Source organism: Hyla sarda, chromosome 2 (genome assembly GCF_029499605.1).
Source record: "Hyla sarda isolate aHylSar1 chromosome 2, aHylSar1.hap1, whole genome shotgun sequence".
Classification (NCBI taxonomy): domain Eukaryota; kingdom Metazoa; phylum Chordata; class Amphibia; order Anura; family Hylidae; genus Hyla; species Hyla sarda.
In genome coordinates, this window is record NC_079190.1 from 308,511,467 (window position 1) to 308,532,163 (window position 20,697).

General features: G+C 42.8%; 1 protein-coding gene across 4 annotated transcripts in view; it reads right to left on the reverse strand.

The window, feature by feature from the left end:
• DEF6 (DEF6 guanine nucleotide exchange factor) overlaps positions 1 to 20,697 on the reverse strand; it is a 336,873-nt gene that overhangs the window by 3,691 nt on the left and 312,485 nt on the right. For all 4 annotated transcript variants that reach the window (XM_056557667.1, XM_056557665.1, XM_056557663.1 and 1 more), the window contains 3 exons: positions 12,625 to 12,791; positions 12,008 to 12,206; positions 11,571 to 11,661 (listed from right to left, as the gene is read on the reverse strand). In XM_056557667.1, coding sequence (XP_056413642.1) covers positions 11,571 to 11,661; positions 12,008 to 12,206; positions 12,625 to 12,791 — 457 coding nt within the window. The remainder of the gene's footprint in view (positions 1 to 11,570; positions 11,662 to 12,007; positions 12,207 to 12,624; positions 12,792 to 20,697) is intronic.

Here is a 20,697-nt window from a genome sequence, read left to right on the forward strand (position 1 = left end):
AAGATTAGAATTGGAAGAAGAAAACATGAAATGTTTAGATGTGTGTATTAGATTTTTGTTTTTACATTTATTTTGAGTTTTAGCTAGTAAAGAAAAGCGACTAATTTTATTTGCTCTTTAATAGGCTTGGTTTATGATATTAGTAGATATTAGATATTAGCCTCTACTTTCAAATCTTTTTATTAGATCCCTAGCTTGATGTTGACATGTAAGATCATCTGAATTGTTTCGTTTCAATCTTAAAAACTGAGAGTAAGGAATGGCATTTTTACATTGGGATGGGTGGGAGCTCGTGTAGTGTAAAAGAGCATTTTTGGCTATGTCTTTGCGGTAATTTGAGGTCTGAATTTTATTTTCAGATATAGTAATCTGAACGTCGAGGAATTCTAAGGAGTTTCCTCCGTATTTAGATGGAAAAAACATGTTCTTTTGGTTGGAGGTGTTAAGGTACTCTACGAAGTCTGTGAAAGTTTTTTCTGGACCATCCCAAATCACCAAAATATCGTCGACATATCGAAGAAAATTCCTGATTTGTCTGTGTTAGTCAAGATCTCTGCGATGGCCTGTACACCCGCATCATGTGGGATTCGGGTGTACAGACTCTCCACGTCGATCGAGGCTAGACTGTAAGTCTCTTGCCAATGGAATTCCCCAAGATAACAAAGTAGATGGTTGGTGTCCTTAATGTACGTGGGTGTATGCATAAGGATGGGGTTAAGTAACCATTCTATATATTTAGATAGAGGTTCAGTCGCAGAGCCGATCCCAGCGACAATTGGTCTGCCGGGGGGGTTGGCTCTGCGACTTGTGTATCTTAGGTAGACCGTACCAGGTAGGATAATTTGGAAATTCTGGTAAAAGTTGTTCTGCTGTTTTTTTTTTAAAGACAGAATGCCGGCGTTCATGTGCCGGTTTAACAATGATCGAAGGTGAGATAGAGTATTAAGAGTGGGATTGGAAATAAGGGGTGTGTATACTGTTGTGTTACCTAGCTGTCTGAGAGCTTCTTCACTGTAATGTTTATTTAACATGACAACTGTAGCTCCCCCATTATCAGCTCTACATACTCGTAAATCAGGCCTATTTGTTAACCATGTTAAAGCTCTACGTTCGCTTTCAACAAGTTGTCTGATGCAGTGGGCTATATCAAAGATTTAACCTCCCTCAAAATGGTCTTCTCGAATAAGTCCAAAGGACCTCCCGTGACAACGGGAGGGGCAAACTTTGAAGTGTTACCTCCTCTGAATGGTACAACTTCGGTCGTGGGCGAGTCACTTGTGATGATCGGTGTGTGTGAGATCACATAAATCAAAAACTACCTGTCTGTCTGTCTCATTTATATTATACACTGGGTTGAACCCTAGTGGTCCAATAGAGACTGGAATTTCGCCAGTAGGTGGAATAGAAGGTACTGCGGCTGACTTTTGCTGCTTGAAAAATGTATGTAGATTCATTTTACGTATGCCCTTAACCCTTTAAGGACCCAGCCAATTTTCACTGTAGGACCCGGCCATTTTTTGCACATCTGACCACTGTCACTTTAAGCATTAATAACTCTGGAATGCTTTTACCTTTCATTCTGATTCCGAGATTATTTTTTCGTGACATATTCTACTTTACGTTAGTGGTAAAATTTTGTCGATCCTTGCATCGTTTCTTGGTGAAAAATTCCAAAATTTGATGAAAAAATTGAAAATTTTGCATTTTTCTAACTTTGAAGCTCTCTGCTTATAAGGAAAATTAATATTCCAAATAAATTATATATTGATTCACATATACAACATGTCTACTTTATGTTTGCATCATAACATTGACATGTTTTTACTTTTGGAAGACACCAGAGGGCTTCAAAGTTCAGCAGCAATTTTCAAATTTTTCACAATTTTCAAAATCAAAATTTTTCAGGGACCAGTTCCGTTTTGAAGTGGATTTGGGCCTTCTTATTAGAAATACCGCAAAAATGACCCCATTATAAAAACTGCACACCCCAAAGTATTCAAAATGACATTCAAAAGGTTTGTTAACCCTTTAGGTGTTTCACAGGAATAGCAGCAAATTGAAGGAGAAAATTCAAAATCTTCATTTTTTACACTGGCATGTTCTTGTAGACCCAGTTTTTAAATTTTTACAAGGGGTAAAAGGAGAAAAATCTTCCTAAAATGTGTAGCCCAATTTCTCTCGAGTAAGGAAATACCTCATATGTGTATGTCAAGTGTACGGCGAGCGCAGTAGAGGGCTCAGAAGGGAAGGAGCGACAATGGGATTTTGGAAAGTGAGTTTTTCTGAAATGGTTTTTGTGGGGCATGTCGCATTTAGGAAGCCCCTATGGTGCCAGAACAGCAAAAAAAAAACACATGGCATACCATTTTAGAAACTACACCCCTCAAGGAACACATCAAGGGGTACAGTGAGCCTTAAAACCTCACAGGTGTTTGACGACTTTTTGCTAAAGTCGGATGTGTAAATGGGAAAAAAAAAATTTTCACTAAATTGCTGGTTTTCCCCCACATTTTATATTTTTACAAGGGGTAATAGGAGAAAATGACCCCCAAAATTTGTAACCCCATTTCTTCTGAGTATGGAAATACCCCATGTGTGGACATCAAGTGATCTGCTGGCGCACTACAATGCTCAGAAGAGAAGGAGCGCCATTGAGCTTTTGAAGACAGAATTTGGTTGGAATAGAAGTCGGGGGCCATGTGCGTTTACAAAGCCCCCCCGTGGTGCCAGAACAGTGGACCCCCCCCCCACGTGACCCCATTTTGGAAACTACACCACCCACAGAATTTAATAAGGGGTGCAGTGAGTTTTTACACCCCACTGGCGTTTGACAGATCTTTGGAACAGTGGGCTGTGCAAATGAAAAATTACATTTTTCATTTTCACGGACCACTGTTCCAAAAATCTGTCAGACACCTGTGGGGTGTAAATGCTCACTGCACCCCTTATTACATTACGTGAGGGGTGTAGTTTCCAAAATTGGGTCATATGTGGGGGGTTCCATTGTTCTGGCTCTATGGGGGCTTTGTAAACACACGTAGCCTTCAATTCCGGACAAATTTTATCTTCAAAATCCCAATGGTGCTCCTTCTCTTCTGAGCATTGTAGTTCGCCCGTCAAGCACTTTACATCCACATATGGGGTATGCTCTTACTCAGAAAAAATGGGGTTACAAATTTTGAGGGGCTTTTTTCCTATGTTTCCTTGTGAAAATGAAAAATTTTGGGTAACACCAGCATTTTTGTGAAATTTTTTTTGTTTTCATTTTTCCATCCAAATTTGTCAAACACCTGTGGGGTGTAAAGGCTTACTATACCCCTTGTTACTTTCCGTGAGGGGTGTAGTTTCCAAAAAGGGGTCACATGTGGGTATTTATTTTTTTGCGTTTATGTCAGAACTGCTGTAAAATCAGCCACCCCTGTGCACATCACCAATGTAGGCCTCAAATGTACATAGTGCGCTCTCAATCTTGAGCCTTGTTATGCGCCCGCAGAGCATTTTACGCCCACATATGGGGTATTTCTGTACTCAGGAGAAATTGCGTTACAAATTTTGGGGGGCTTTTTTTCCTTTTAACACTTGTGAAAATAAAAAGTAAAGGACAACACCAGCATGTTAGTGTAAAATTTTAATTTTTTTTACACTGACAGGCTGGTGTAGCCCCAAACTTTTCCTTTTCATAAGGGGTTAAAGGAGAAAAAGCCCTTCAAAATTTGTAACACAATTTCTCCCGATTACGGAGATACCGCATATGTGGCCCTAAACTGTTTCCTTGAAATACGACAGGGCTCTGAAGTGAGAGAGCACCATGCGCATTTGAGGACTAAATTAGGGATTGCATAGGGGTGGACACAGGGGTATTCTACGCCAGTGATTCCCAAACAGGGTGTCTCCAGCTGTTGCTAAACTCCCAGCATGCCTGGACAGTCAGTGGCTGTCCGAAAATGCTGGGAGTTGTTGCTTTGCAACAGCTGGAGGCTCCATTTTGGAAACACTGCCGTACAGTACATTTTTCATTTTTATTGGGGGGGCAGTGTAAGGGGGTGTATGTGTAGTGTTTTACCCTTTATTATGTGTAGTGTAGTGTTTTTAGGGTACAGTCACACTGGCGGGTTACAGTGAGCTTCCCGCTAGAAATTTGCGCTGCAGCGAAAAGTTTGCCGTAGCTCATACTTGAAGCAGGAAACTTACTGTAAACCCGCCCATGTGAATGTACCCTGTACGTTCACATGGGGGGGGCAAACCTCCAGCTGTTTCAAAACTACAACTCCCAGCATGTACTGACAGACCGTGCATGCTGGGAGTTGTAGTTTTGCAACAGCTGGAGGCACACTGGTTGGAAAACCTTCAGTTAGGTTCTGTTACCTAACTCAGTATTTTCCAACCAGTGTGCCTATAGCTGTTGCAAAACTACAACTCCCAGCATGTACTGATCGCCGAAGGGCATGCTGGGAGATCTAGTTATGCAACAGCTGGAGGGATCGCAACTACAACTCACAGCATGCCGAGACAGCTGTTTCAGCATGCTGGGATTTGCAGTTTTGCAACATCTGGAGGGCTACAGATAGAGACCACTGCACTGTGATCTCCAAACTGTGGACCTCCAGATGTTGCAAAACTACAAATTCCAGCATGCACAGACAGCAAACAGCTATGTGGGCATGCTGGGAGTTGTAGTTTTTCAAGATCTAGAGTGCTACAGTATAGAGATCACTTTGCAGTGGTCTCTAAACTGTAGACCTCCAGCTGTTGCAAAACTGCATCTCCCACCATGCCCAGCAGCTGTCTGGGCATGCTGGGAGTTGTAGTTTTGCAACATCTGGAGGGCTACAGTCTCAGACTGTAGCCCTCTAGATGTTGCTAGGCAACTTACCGTCTTCCGTCGGATCCAGGGAGCCGTCCTCTTCTGCCGCACGACATCGCCGCCCGCGCGGATCACCGCTGCCGATCCGGTCCCGCAGCTTCCACCGACGGGTAAGTGGATCTTCGGCGTTCGGTCCCCGTCATTTCCCCGTCCTGCCCTGCCTACTGTGGGTGGGCAGAACGGGGAAAATGAAAGTAAACCCCCCCGCCCCTAATCTGCTATTGGTGGTCGCGTCTAGACCACCAATAGCAGAGATAGGAGGGGTGGCACCTCTGCCACCTCACTCCTATGGCTACAGGGGGATCGTGGGTGTCTTAGACACCCGCGATCCCCCTTCTATTCCGGGTCACCGGGTCACCATAGACCCGAATGACCCGTAATCGGCGCAAATCGCAAGTGTGAATTCACTTGCGATTTGCGCCGATCGCCGACATGGGGGGGTCTGATGACCCCCCTGGGCATTTGCACGGGGTGCCTGCTGATCGAAATCAGCAGTCACCCCGGCCCGGTCCCCGCCCGGCACGCGGCGTGGACCGAAATTCCCACGGGCTTACAGGTACGCCCTGGGTCCTTAAGACGGGTTAAATGTACGGGTTAATAAAATCGATTTCGAATTGTACACGATCAAATGTCTCTGTAAGGCCTAAGTTAAGGCCTTTTGAGAGAAAAGTAATACAATCGTCAGATAAGGGGGTACCAGAGATGCTCACAACATTAGAACAGTCTATTGATCTCTCCACGTGACTGTTTTCTGTTTCCTGTGTGGACTTCTTCGGGGTTCTCTTCTTGCTCCGTCTCCCTCTTCTGGTTTTCCTAAAGGGGCCGGATTGTCAGATGTTTGTGGAGTAGTTTTGGATCTAGCGTCATCTGATTGACTGGACTTGGAGTCAGTCGTCCAGAAGCCTGATATGGGCCGTTTGCGGTTTCGGGTAAATTGTCTATTGTCTTTACAGATTTTCTTGGTGTTCCAGGTGAAAATGAAACCGTGGTTGTAGTCAAGTTTGTCGCAGACGAATTTGTCCCTTTTCTTTGACTTCAGCTTGTGTGACTTGCATTTTCTTTTCTAATTTGTTATTAAAGCTGTCAAATTGCATGCCTGACACTCTTGTTTTGTATGCGGTTTTGACTTTGCATAATTTGCCCAGTACATGTTCATACTCTTGCTTATTTTTCACTCTTAGATGTGCATACGGCACTGAGGACGTGGAGGGATCTCTACAGTATACTGGGAAACGCTGGCGAGTGTACTGTGGTGCTCTGGCTTATAGATAGATAGTCACAGTAGTCCAGTACAGAAGATAATGAAAATAAAGCCGGCACTCACCATTCTTCTTAAAATTCTTGCTTTATTGTGCTTCACATGTGTTCAGGGGTAGGGAACAGACGTGGGGGGGGGGGGGGGTTACAAGGCGACAAAAGCTCCGTTTCGTGCTGTGGATGCACTTCCTCCGTGCATCCACAGCACGAAACGGAGCTTTTGTCGCCTTGTAACCCCCCCCCCCCACGTCTGTTCCCTACCCCTGAACACATGTGAAGCACAATAAAGCAAGAATTTTAAGAAGAATGGTGAGTGTCGGCTTTATTTTCATTATCTTCTGTACTGGACTCTTACTTATTTTTGTTGAGTACAATCTGTAGAAGTTTGTTAGCATGTTCAATATGAGCTCCATCCCATTCATTGAGGAATGAGGGATCGTCTCGGTATTGCAAAGGGAATTTATAGACTTGTAGACCCCGGGGGGCTCGATCACTTTCCTTATAGGACTCCAGAGAGTTGAGTGTCCAGAAGAGTCTTACTTCTCGGTCTGCAAGGTTAATCATTTTTTGTTCTAGTGCTCTAGGGCTGCAGACGGAAAGTTCATCTTTGCTGTTCACGGATGCATCAAGTTTGCCGGACTAGAGGCAGTAAGAATTTCTAAGCGAGGTGGAGACAGGCAATGCACACTTTTACAAAAATAATCCAGATGGATTATCAAGCTCAAGGCCTTGGGACCGGCCGGTCTCAATGATAGACATGATCTTAGTGTCTTTTTATAAATTTATGTTTTGCAAGAACGCACTCACGTTTGTCTAATTCACACAGTGTACCATTTTATTCAATCATTTGCTGTTCCCTTTGTTCCTTCCCAATTCGTGTGTACATGCCCCCTCCACATCTCAGGAATCCTGCTCAACTGTGTACTTAAGAGCAGTGTCTACCTGAACACACATCAGACTGGATTGAAGAAGTGCATTGTTGGCACCAAACCGCGATGTCCCACGACTGACCCCTCGCCTCTCCCATCCCCCATTACCTGTGTCTGATGATTATGCGATGACTTTATGCAATAAAGTCTATAAGCAAGCAGTGGTGAGTTGGCAAGTGTCTTTTCTTCGGCAATAAAATAATGTTTTATGCAGATTACTCAAGGGCAACACAGCAAGAGAGGTTAACTTTTATACATGTTAAAAAAAAGTCTTACAGAAATAATTATCAGGTATTCATTATTATTTTATTTCCGGCCAAACTCATGGTGATATATAAACATAAGTCATGTTTTTTGCTTCAGTGGAGGAAGTGAATGAGTGGCTGGAAAAGGAGGGAATTAGGTAAAATGTGACAAATGAATTATTTCTGTAAATATGTAATTTAAGGGGCAAAAAGTATAGGCTGGCTGGCTGGCCGGGTGGGGGGCTCAAGATAGAGGATTGCCGGAAAAAGTTTTTGGCAATGCCAAGGGAGGAGGGGGGGGGGGGGGGGGGGTAAAGGATAGGGTTGGCAGAAGGGCCTTTTTTTGTTTTTGTTTTTGTTTGTTTTTTCTCCTTCTCTCTTCTTTCCTTTTCCAGACACCTGAATGAAGGTACTGATTTGGAATGTAAGGGGGCTGGCGGATAGGGTGAGACGAGCGACAGTCTACCAAGTAATCGAGAAACATTTACCAGGTATTATTTGTTTGTTAGAGACACACTTGACAAAAGATAAAATACACATTTTGCAGAGGTAGTGGGCTATAAAACAATTTCATTCAGTACACACTTGCTACTCTAGAGGGGTAAGTGTGCTAATACATAAAGGGTTGAAGGTAGAGGTGTTAAATTCAAAAATAGACAAAGAGGGGAGGTATGTATTTTTGGTGTTAAATTGGGTGGGAAAATGACTGCTGTTCGCTTTCGTCTATGTGCCACCCCCCTTCTCATTGGGAATATTTCAGGAATTATTCAGGTTTGCCAATGATAAAGGAGGTATCCCAATTATGTTGATGTTGGATATTAATGCAGTAATGGATGAAGGAAAGGATAGATTAAGGATAGGAAGACAAAATCTGAATAGTGGAATAACGGGACTAAAGAGAATGGTGGAGAAATTAGGATGGGTGGATTATTGGAGAGAGAGGAACCCGTAATTAAGAACATATTTGTGGTACAATAAATCCAAGGAAACACTATCTCGTATAGACATGATAATTGGAGATAGGGAAATTATCCCATGGGTAAAGGGTATAAAGGTATAGGTTTTTACATCATATTTCCTTGCATGAAGTAGTTTTTAAAATGTTTTAATAATAAAGATATATATATTTTTTCATTTAATTTTATTTTAAGTTGTCTTCAATAGCCAATACATACACTGCTCAAAAAAATAAAGGGAACACATAAACAACACAATGTAACTCCAAGTCAATCATATTTCTGTGAAATCACTCTGTCCACTCAGGAAGCAACAATGATTGACAATCAATTTCAAATGCTGTTGTGCAAATGGAACAGACAACAGGTGGAAATTATAGGCAATTAGCAAGACACCCCCAATAAAGGAGTGGTTCTACAGGTGGTGACCATAGACAGCTTCTCAGATCCTATGCTTCCTGGCTAATGTTTTGGTCACTTTTTAATGGAGGAATTAGGATGGGTGGATTATTGGAGAGAGAGGAACCCGTAATTAAGAACATATTTGTGCTACAATAAATCCAAGGAAACACTATCTCGATATAGACATGATAATTGGAGATAGGGAGATTATGCCATGGGTAAAGATTATAAAATATGAGTCTCTAAGCATATCTGATCATACACCAGTAATTCTCCAAATGGTGAACAGAAAAACACACCAGATAAGTATGAGAATAGACCCATTTTGGATAGAAATATGGGGGGAGGATAGGGAGATAGGGGATAAAATAAAAGCATACTTTGAGATTAACGATGGAACAGCTTCGGAGGGGATGGTTTGGGATGCTTTTAAGGCAGTATTGCGATTCATTTGTAAAGAGAAAATAGTAAGGATGAAGAAAAGATCAAAGAAAGAGGAAGAAGAGATGGTAAAGAAAGTAGAGGAAGTAAAACAGCGCTTTGTAGCAACAGGGTTGGAAAAAGATAAAAAAGGTAGTAGGGAGGTATAAAGAAATATTAACATCGGGAGCAAGGAAAACATTGTTTCAAGCAGAAAAGAAGAAATATTTTGAAGGAGGGAAGCCAGGAAGGTGGTTGGCTATGTTTATAGAAGAAGGAAAAGGAAAAACGTTAATAGCAGCCATTAAAGATAAAAAGGGGCGGATAGTGAAAGAGCAGAAAGAAATAACAAAAGTCTTTTTATATACATCACAGGTAAAAGTAGAGCAGGAAGAAATGTGAAAATATGTGGAGGGATGCGAGCTACCAAAATTAACGAAGGAAGCAGCAGAGATGTTGTAAGGGGAGATTACAGAAAGTGAAGTATTGAAAGTGGTAAAAGAGGCACCCAGATCAAAGGCTCCGGGCCCGGATGGGAAACCATTCGAGCTGTATAAAAAGTATGCGAGTATTTCAGTCCCCAGGTTAGTGAAATTGTTTAAAGATATTTTAAAAAGAGGAATACTGCCCCCCTCAATGAAGGAATCAGTAATAACGCTAATTCTTAAACCTGGAAAAGATGAATGCGATCCAGACGCGTATAGGCCAATCTCTCTGCTGAATACCGATACGAAGATATTGGCAAAGGTTTTAGCGGTGAAATTGGTGAAGGTAATGCCTTTATTAATCTCAAAAGATCAATGTGGATTTATGAGTGAAAGAACTACAGCAATTAATGTGAGAAGATTGTTCGAGAACTTGCAGATGAGAGACGGGGACTGCTCCATCCTGTCATTGGATGCTGCTAAAACCTTTGACAGGTTGGAGTGGTCCTACCTCTGGATGGTAATGAGGGTAATGGGGAAGTATTTTTGAAATGGTTGGGAATTTTGTATGATTCCCCTAGGGCAGCAGTTCTGGTAAATGGTGTGAAATCGGAAGGATTCCAACTGACTAGAGGAGCCAGACAAGGCTGTCCTCTATCCCCCCATATCTTTGACCACTATATTGAGCCATTGGCAATAAGGATAAGGAATAATGAAAGGTTAGAGGGGTTTGGATGTCGAGGGGACAGAGGACAGAATATCACTTTTTGCTGATGATATATTGCTCTATATTCGGAATACGCAGCAGACATTGAAGGAGACTATAGAGGTAATAGAGGAATTTGGGAATAAATCAGGATTAAGTATAAACTGGAACAAAACTGTATTAATGCCATTAGATAAGCAAATGTCCCATGAGAGACTCAAGATAATAAGAGATTGAGATACGTTTAAGTATCTAGGAATAAATGTAGGAAACCAAGTCCAAAAATATTCAGAACTAAATGTCTGACCAATCCTAAGAAAAATAAAAGCGAAAATAAAAATCTGGCTAGGTTTACCACTTAGTATGGCGGATAGGATTGGCCTATTGAAGATGATAATTTTAACTCAGATATTGTTTATGTTGAACAATAGTCCGATATGGTCAGGAGAACAAATTTTTAAGACAATCGAAACCATGGAAAGAGAACTTGTCTGGAAAGGGAAAAAACAAGAATGAAATTAATTTATAAGTAGAGGGGCGAGTAATGGAGGACTAGCTGTTCCAGATTTTAGACTATATTACATAGCAGCAGAGTTGAGGTATGTAAAGAAATGGAAAGAAACAGATGTCTTTGCAAATATGATAAAGGGAAAAAAAGATGCATGTAAGGATATGGGAGAATTATAGAGGAAATGGTGGGTAAAGTATGGGAACAAATGAAAAAAGTAATGAAGGTGAAAGGTTAATTTGTATATACGAGATTATTTAACAACACATGATTTAAAGAATTAGAGGGGCAGGAATGGTGATTTTGGAGTAAATATAATTAAAAATTTGTAGCACAATTTTTTGAAGAAGAGAAACTTAGAACGTTTGAGGATTTGAGCGCACAAATTCCTAGTAATATGATGTCTCTATTTAGGTATGCACAGTTAAGAGAGGCAGTCAAAAAATAGATAGGAAAGAGGAGTTGAGAATTAACGACTGCCCGATAATGAAGGTTTTAAGGGAGGGCACAGATAAAAAAAAATATTTCTAAGATGTATAAAATAATGGTGGATTTTAAAAGTAAGGGAGAAAAGTACTTTAGTACAAAAGAATGGGAGAAGGATATAGGGAAAGTAACAGAAAGGGAATAGAGGGGGATTTGGTAAGAGAACTTGAAAATTATAAAAAATAGTTCACATAGAATTACACAATTTTTTATAACACATAGGTTATATTATACACCGCAACTCCTGGGAAAAATAGATAAGCTCCATTTATCGTGGCAAGAAGAAAAGGGAAAAATGTGGAAAAAAAAAAAGAAATCAAATTTGTAACCAAAATTGGAAATAAAGAGGTGTTTGCTGTGTTGTTAACAAACCTCCTGGAGATATAGGATGCATCAATCTGTTCATCTGAACATTCCAGTGTCGCACATTAGTACTGGCTTGATGAAGTTTTCTTTGAGCCACCTAAATTGGAATAAGAATTAACTTATTGAGGAAGGCAAGACTGCTCTAAAATCTATGGTTACAGAAAATATTAACAGGTAAGATCCCAAGTAAGATCTGTACAAGTAAAATATGCTATAAACATGGCTTTCCAATGGGTGATATTTTTCTAAATTGTACAAATTTTTTTTTTTAAATACTGTATATAAGCCAAATTAACTAGCCATCTAATATCAGTTAATTATATTGTAATTTAATAGCTACAATTTTATAAAACTCAAAGCGTTCATGATAAATTTAATACAGTAATCTAATCCATTACCAGGCTCATTACTATGTCTATTTCTTTCTAAAGGATCATGCTCACCTGTACATCTCTGTCAGCTTTCTGACGGTTTTCCCTTACATTTTCTAGCTGCCTCTGTGCCTCCTGTAGTTCTTTGTTCTGTATTTCTATCTCGTGCTTCAGTTCTTGTTTCTCTCTGTGTGTTCGTTCAACAAACTGTGTCTGCTCTTCTTGCATCCTAAGCAATGCTTGAAGTTTGTCTTCTTCCTGAATCAACAGCCTGTGAAGGAACAGCATTAAATCTAGAAATTTTTTTTTCAATGTTTACATGTCCATAATACAGACCTGTAAGGCCTTTTCATGTACCTTTCCCATGTACATGAACCCATAATGTCAAATGAAATACCACTCAACAGTTTTGCATGTTTGTATAAGCATCAGCTAGCCTAAAGCCTATCATTATTGTTGTATTATTCTCAAGGTGTGCACCTTTCAATAAATCCAGTGTGGGTAAGAGTGACCTCACTATAAGACAACAATGATTCTAAAGCACAATATGAATATATGGTTTCTAACAAATATACATTTCCGCGGTTTCTATTTTACTTTGAACCAGACCTATCATGTTCTCTCTATTACGGAAAGGAATTATACTGTGAGTAAATCGAATGGTAATCTATACAGCCAGAATACTTTACTTGGCTTGTGCATGTCTATACTCCTCTTCATCTTGATGAGCTTTGATTTCTTGAGCTAGAGCTTCCTGCAGCCGCTCCTGTAACTGCTCAAGTTCTCTAATCCTCATTTTCTGCTGCGCAGCTTCCATTTCTTTCTGTTGCATTTCTGCCTGCATGGATGCACGGGCCTAAAAGAAAAATTTATGTTACAGATATATTTTATAATGCTCAAATAAATAAAGGGAACACTAAGATAATACATCCTTATTCTGAATGAATGAAATAATCGTATGAAATACTTTCACCTTTACATAGATGAATGTGCTGACAACAAAATCACACAAAAATTATCAATGGAAATCAAATTTATCAACCCATGGTGGTCTGGATATGGAGTCACACTCAAAATCAAAGTGGAAAACCACACTACAGGCTGATCCAACTTTAATGTAATGTCCTTAAAACAAGTCAAAATGAGACTCAGTAGTGTGTGTGTGGCCTCCACGTGCCCATATGACCTCCCTACAACACCTGGCATACTCCTGATGAGGTGGCGGATGGTCTCCTGAGGGATGTCCTCCCAGACCTGGTCTAAAGCATCCGCCAACTCCTGGACAGTCTCTGGTGCAACGTGACTTTGGTGGATGGAGCGTGACATGATGTCCCAGATGTCCTCAATCGGATTCAGGTCTGGGGAACAGGCTGGCCAGTCCATAGCATTAATGCCTTCCTCTTGCAGGAACTGCTGACACACTCCAGCCACATGAGGTCTAGCATTGTCTTGCATTAGGAGGAACCCAGGGCCAACCGCACCAGTATATGGTCTCACAAGGGGTCTGAGGATCTCATCTCGGTACCTAATGGCAGTCAGGCTACCTCTGGCAAGCACATGGAGGGCTGTGTGGCCCCCCAAAGAAATGCCACCCCACACCAGTACTGACCCACTGCCGTTATGCTGGAGGATGTTGCAGGCAGCAGAATGTTCTCTACGGCATCTTCAGACTCTGTTCTGTCACGTCTGTCACATGTGCTCAGTGTGAACTTGCTTTCATCTGTTAAGAGCACAGGGCGCCAGTGGTGAATTTGCCAATCTTGGTGTTCTCTGACAAATGCCAAATGTCCTGCATGGTGTTGGGCTGTAAGCACAACCCCCATCTGTGGACGTCAGGGCCTCATTACACCCACAGGGATTCTGTTTCTGACACATGTGGACACATGCACAATTGTGGTCTGCTGGAGGTCATTGTGGCCTGCTGGCAGTGCTCCTCTTTCTCCTCCTTGCACAAAGGCATAGGTAGCGGTCCTGCTGCTTCCGGGATTGTTCCCCTCCTACGGCTTGCTCCATGTCTCATGATGTACTGGCCAGTGTCCTGGTAGCGCCTCCATGCTCTGGATACTATGCTGACAGACACAGCAAACCTTCTTGCCACAGCTCACATTGATGTGCCATCCTGGATGAGCTGCACTACCTGGGCCATTTGTGTGGGTTGTAGACTCCGTCTCATGCTACCACTAGAGTGAAAGCACTGCCAGGATTCAAAAGTGACCAAAACATTTGCCAGGAAGCATAGGATCTGAGAAGTTGTCTATGGTCACCACCTGTAGAACCACTCCTTTATTGGGGGTGTCTTGCTAATTGCCTATAATTTCCAACTGTTGTCTGTTCCATTTGCACAACAGCATTTGAAATTGATTGTCAATCATTGTTGCTTCCTGAGTGGACAGTGTGATTTCACAGAAATGTGATTGACTTGAAGTTACATTGTGTTGGGTTCAAAGACGGGCAACCAGAGTAATACAGAGAATGGGAGGACTACAGAACCCAGAAAGGTTATCAGAATTGGGGTTATTAAGTTTAGAAAAAAGAAGGCTTAGGGGAGACCTAATAACTATGTATGAATATATCAGGGGGCAGTACAGAGATTTCTCACATGATCTATTTATGCCCAGGACTGTATCTATAACAAGGGGGCACCCTCTACATTTTGAGGAAAGAAGGTTTCTACACCTCCACAGATGGGGGTTCTTTACTGTAAGAGCAGTGAGACTGTGGAATTCTCTCCTGGAGGAGGTGGTCATGGTGAACTCTGTAAAGGAGGGGTCTGGATGCATTTTTGGAGAATAATAACATTGATGGTTAGGTATAGTAGATATTTAGGGACAGCATGTTGATCCAGAGATTTATTTGTAGTCGGGAAGGAATTTTTACCTCTAGTATGAGGGTTTTTTCCTTCCCCTGGATCAACTCAGTAGGGACTCATTAGGCATATAGGTTGAACTAGATGGACTCTGGTCTTTTTTCAACCTTACAAACTATGTTTCTATGTTACTATGTTACATTGTCTGATTTTTAAAGAATTTATTTGCTAATTTTGGTGGAAAATAAGTATATGGTCACCTACAAACAAGCAAGATTTCTGGCTCTCACAGACCTGTAACTTCATCTTTAAGAGTCCTCCACTCATTACCTGTATTAATGGAACCTGTTATCAGTATAAAAGACACCTGTCCACAACCTCAAACAGTCACACTCAAAACTCCACTATGGCCAAGACCAAAGAGCTGTCGAAGGACACCAGAAACAAAATTTTAGACCTGCACCTGACTTGAAAGACTGAATTTGCAATAGGCAAACAGCTTGGTGTGAAGAAATCAACTGTGGGAGCAATTATTTGAAAATGGAAGACATACAATACCACTGATAATCTCCCTCGATCTGGGGCTCCACGCAAAATCTCACCCCATGGTGTCAAAATGATCACAAGAACGGTGAGCAGAAATCCCAGAACCACGCTGGGGACCTAGTGAATGACCTGCAGAGAGCTGGGACCAAATTACTATGCTGCCAGGGATTCAAATCATGCAGTGCCAGACACATCCCCCTGCTTAAGCCAGTATATGTCCTGGCCCATCTGAAGTTTGCTGGAGAGCATTTGGATGATCCAGAAGAGGATTGGGAGAATGTCATATAGTCAGATAAAACCAAAGTAGAACTTTTTGCTAAAAACTCAACTCGTCGTGTTTGGAGGAGAAAGAATGCTGAGTTGCATTCAAAGAACACCATACCTACTGTGAAGCATGGGGGTGGAAACATCATGCTTTAGGGCTGTTTTTCTGCCAAGGGGCCAGGACAACTGATCTTTGTAAAAGAAAGAATTAATCTCACGATACATGGCCACCATGTATCATTGTATCGTGAGATTTTGAGTGAAAACCTCCTTCCATCAGCAAGGGCATTGAAGAGCCCAAACACACCGCCGAGTCAACGAAGGAGTGGCTTCGTAAGAAGGATTTCAAGGTCCTGGAGTGGCCTAGCCAATCTCCAGATCTCAACCCCATAGAAAACCTTTGGAGAGAGTTGAAAGTCTGTGTTGCCCAGCGACAGCCCCAAAACATCACTGCTCTAGAGGAGATCTGCATGGAAGAATGGGCCAAAATACCAGCAACAGTGTGTGAAAACCTTGTGAAGACTTTCAGAAAATGTTTGACCTCCATCATTGCCAACAAAGGGGTATATAACAAAGTATTGAGATGAACTTTTGTTATTGACCAAATACTTATTTTCCACCATAATTTTCAAATAAATTCTTATAAATCAGACAATGTGATTTTATGGATTTTTTTTTATCATTATGTCTCTCATAGTTGACTGACTAAAAACTTTTTTGCCCCACTGTATTTATAAATCATAAAAGGTAAGTATTGATAAGATAAACAATTAATAAAAGGGTTTGTGTGTATGTAGTAATTCTTTAAAACACCGGACCTCATGAAAGCAGGGGAGCAGTGAATGGTCTGTTGTTATCCTCAAAATCATGTCAGGAAAACACATGGGATTGCAAGAACATGGGCAAGACTGCTCAAAATGATGTGTCATGGTATTGTAAAAAGCCATGGGCTGATATTATAAAATGCGCATAAAAAAAATAATATACATATACATATATATATATATATAAAGTACAGACCAAAAGTTTGGACACACCTTCTCATTCAGAGTTTTCTTTGTTCTCATGACTATGAAAATTGTAGATTCACACTGAAGGCATCAAAGCTATGAATTAACACATGTGGAATTATATACATAACAAAAAAGTGTGAAAATATGTAATATTCTAGGTTCTAGCCACCTTTTGCTTTGATAACTGCTTTGCACACTCTTGGCATTCTCTTGATGAGCTTCAAGAGGTAGTCATCTGAAATGGTCTTCCAACAGTCTTGAAGAAGTTCCCAGAGATGCTTAGCACTTGTTGGCCCTTTTTGCCTTCACTCTGTGGTCCAGCTCACCCCAAACCATCTCAATTGGGTTCAGGTTGGATTTGGGGTCATTGTCCTGTTGAAAAATAAATGATGGTCCAACTAAACGCAAACCGGAAGGAATAGCATGCCGCTGCAAGATGCTGTGGTAGCCATGCTGGTTCACTATGCCTTCAATTTTGAATAAATCCCCAACAGTGTCACCAGCAAAGCACCCCCAGACCATCACACCTCCTCCTCCACTCCAGCACACCTGTGAAGTGAAAACCATTTCAGGTGACTACCTCTTGAATCTCAACAAGAGAATGCAAAGAGTGTGCAAAGCAGTAATCAAAGCAAAAGGTGGCTACTTTGAAGAACCTAGAATATGACATCTTTTCAGTTGTTTCACACTTTTTTGTTACCGTATATACTCGAGTATAAGCCGAGTTTTTCAGCACGATTTTTCGTGCTGAAAACACCCCCCTCGGCTTATACTCGAGTGAACTCTCCACCCGCAGTGGTCTTAAACGTGCGGACCTCCAGAGGTTTCAAAACTACAACTCCCAGCAAGCCTGGGCAGCCATCGGCTGTCCGGGCTTGCTGGGAGTTGTAGTTTTGAAACCTCCGGAGGTCCGCAGGTTGAAGACCACTGCGGCCTTCGACATCATCCAGCCCCCTTTAGTTCTGTACAGTACTCATCTCCGCTCGGCGCTGGTCTGGTGCTGCAGGACTGTCCGGTGAGGAGGTCGTCCGGTGGGATAGTGGTTCCGGGCTGCTATCTTCACCGGGGAGGCCTCTTCTAAGCGCTTCGGGCCCGGCCCCAGAATAGTCACGTTGCCTTGACAACGACGCAGAGGTACGTTCATTGCCAACGTACTTCTGCATCATCGTCCAGGCAATGCCTCTATTCTGGGCCCGCAGCGCGGAGAAGAGGCGCCCCCAGTGAAGATAGCAGCCCGGAACCACTATCCCACCGGACGACCTCCTCACCGGACAGCCCTGCAGCACCGGACCAGCGCCGAGCGGAGGTGAGTACTTTACAGAACTAAAGGGGGGCGAGAGGGGGCTGGATGATGTCGAAGGCCGCAGTGGTCTTCAACCTGCGGACCTCCGGAGGTTTCAAAACTACAACTCCCAGCAAGCCCGGACAGCCGATGGCTGCCCGGGCTTGCTGGGAGTTGTAGTTTTGAAACCTCTGGAGGTCCGCAGGTTGAAGACCACTGCGGGCGGATGATGACAAGAGGATGATGAAGGGGGGGGGGGTGTGGGATGATGAAGGGGGGTGTGTGGGATGATGACAAGGGGATGATGAAGGGGGGGGATGATGACAAGGGGATGATGAAGGGGGGTGGGGATGATGAAGGGGGGGGTGTGGGATGATGATGAAGGGGGGTGGGGATGATGACAAGGGGATGATGAAGGGGGTGGGGATGATGACAAGGGGATGATGAAGGGTGTGTGTGGGATGATGACAAGGGGATAATGACAGGTGATGATGATGAGGGTCTGGATGATGACAGGCGGTGATGATGATGAGGATGTTAATGACGGGGGTCTGGATGATGACAGGGGGGGATGATGTATTTCCCACCCTAGGCTTATACTCGAGTCAATAACTTTTCCTGGGATTTTGGGTTGAAATTAGGGGTCTCGGCTTATACTCGGGTCGGCTTATACTCGAGTATATACGGTATGTAAATAATTCCACATGTGTTAATTCATAGTTTTGATGCCTTCAATGTGAATCTACAATTTTCTTAGTCATGAAAATAAAGAAAACTCTGAATGAGAAGGTGTGTCCAAACTTTTGGTCTGTACTGTAGGTATCTGTATATATATATATATATATATATATATATATATATATATATATATATATTATATGCCGGATACACAATAAAATAAATATCAAGCATCAAAAAATATACTCTGTTCCAAATTATTATGCAAATGATATTTAAGAGTCACAAAGATTAAATATTTTGTTTTTAACTCATGGATGGCACTGTGTCTCAGGGCTCTTGATCACTGAAAACAATCTCGGACACCTGTGATAATTAGATTGCTGTTACGCCGAGCGCTCCGGGTCCCCGCTCCTCCCCGGAGCGCTCGCAGCGTTCTCTCATTCGCAGCGCCCCGGTCAGACCTGCTGACCGGGTGCGCTGCGATATTACTCCCAGCCGGGATGCGATTCGCGATGCGGGACGCGCCCGCTCGCGATGCGCATCTCGGCTCCCGTACCTGACCCGTTCCCCGTCTGTGTTGTCCCGGCGCGCGCGGCCCCGCTCCTTAGGGCGCGCGCGCGCCGGGTCTCTGCCATTTAAAGGGCCGCTGCGCCACTGATTGGCGCAGCAGGCCTAATCAGTATTCTCACCTGTGCACTCCCTATTTATACCTCACTTCCCCTGCACTCCCTCGCCGGATCTTGTTGCCATTGTGCCAGTGAAAGCGTTTCCTTGTGTGTTCCTAGCCTGTGTTCCAGACCTCCTGCCGTTGCCCCTGACTACGATCCTTGCTGCCTGCCCTGACCTTCTGCTACGTCCGACCTTGCTCTTGTCTACTCCCTTGTACCGCGCCTATCTTCAGCAGTCAGAGAGGTTGAGCCGTTGCTGGTGGATACGACCTGGTTGCTACCGCCGCTGCAAGACCAAACCCGCTTTGCGGCGGGCTCTGGTGAATACCAGTAGCAACTTAGAACCGATCCACCAGCACGGTCCAAGCCAATCCCTCTCTGGCACAGAGGATCCACCTCCAGCCAGCCGAATCGTGACAATTGCCAGGAGAGCCCAATTTAAGGAAAAACTACTAAAGGTTGGTGTTCCACATTATTAAGCAGAGCTCCATTTTCAAACAATATGGGAAGAAAAAGGATCTCTCTGCTGCCAAAAAGTGTGAAATAGTTCAATGCCTTGGACGAGGTATGCAAACATTAGGTATTTCATGAAAACTTCAGCGTGATCATTGCACTATTAAGAGATTTTTGGCTGATTCAGAGCACGAATGGGTTTGTAATAATTGCAACAATAAAGGCACATTGAGGAAGATTTCTGCCAGATCCATGCATCGGATCAAGAGAGCAGCTGCTAAAATACTTTGCATAGCAGCAAACAGATATTTGAAGCTGCTGGTACCTCTGGAGTCCCACGGAGATCAAGGTGTAGAGTCCTTCAGAGTCTTGCAACTGTCGTGCAACCCTGGATGGAGAGTGGTTGGTGGACGGCCACCCTGTTCCAGGGCCGCCATCAGGAATTTCGGGGACTCATAAAGTCTTAGTGTCTGGACCCCCCCCCCCCCCCCCCACTCACCAAAAGCAATAGTCCAAAAAAAAAAAAAATGCCGTATACCAATGTTTTAGGTCCGGTCAGAAAACTGGATACAGGGCAAAAATGAGCTGACTGGAGTCACTATATGACTCAAGTTGCCTCATTCAAATGAATTAGATATGGGCCAGGTCCGGTGACCAGATCATCAAAAAGTTATGTGAACCCAGCCTTAGTATGAAGGGCGGTGGCAGGGAGAAGGCACATCTTCCATACTCCATGACAAGTAAGGGGAGGACAAACAGTCCATCACTTCTGGGACTTTAGGAGACTTGGAAAGCTGGGTAACATTACAAAGTGCAGGGCTCACATTACTTTCCTAGCTTTATGTACTGCCTGTCACCCAGCTTTCCTAGCCTCCCGAAGAGAATATATGTCTGGTGAAGCAGCTATATTGGAGACATTAAGTACCAGATGTCACACCACTAGTATTCTGCTATTCAGGAGTCTTATAAAGCTGGGAAAGTACTGTAAGTCCTGCACTAAGACTCCTTTAATGGCAGAGTACTAGTGTGACATCTGTTATTTCCCTCCA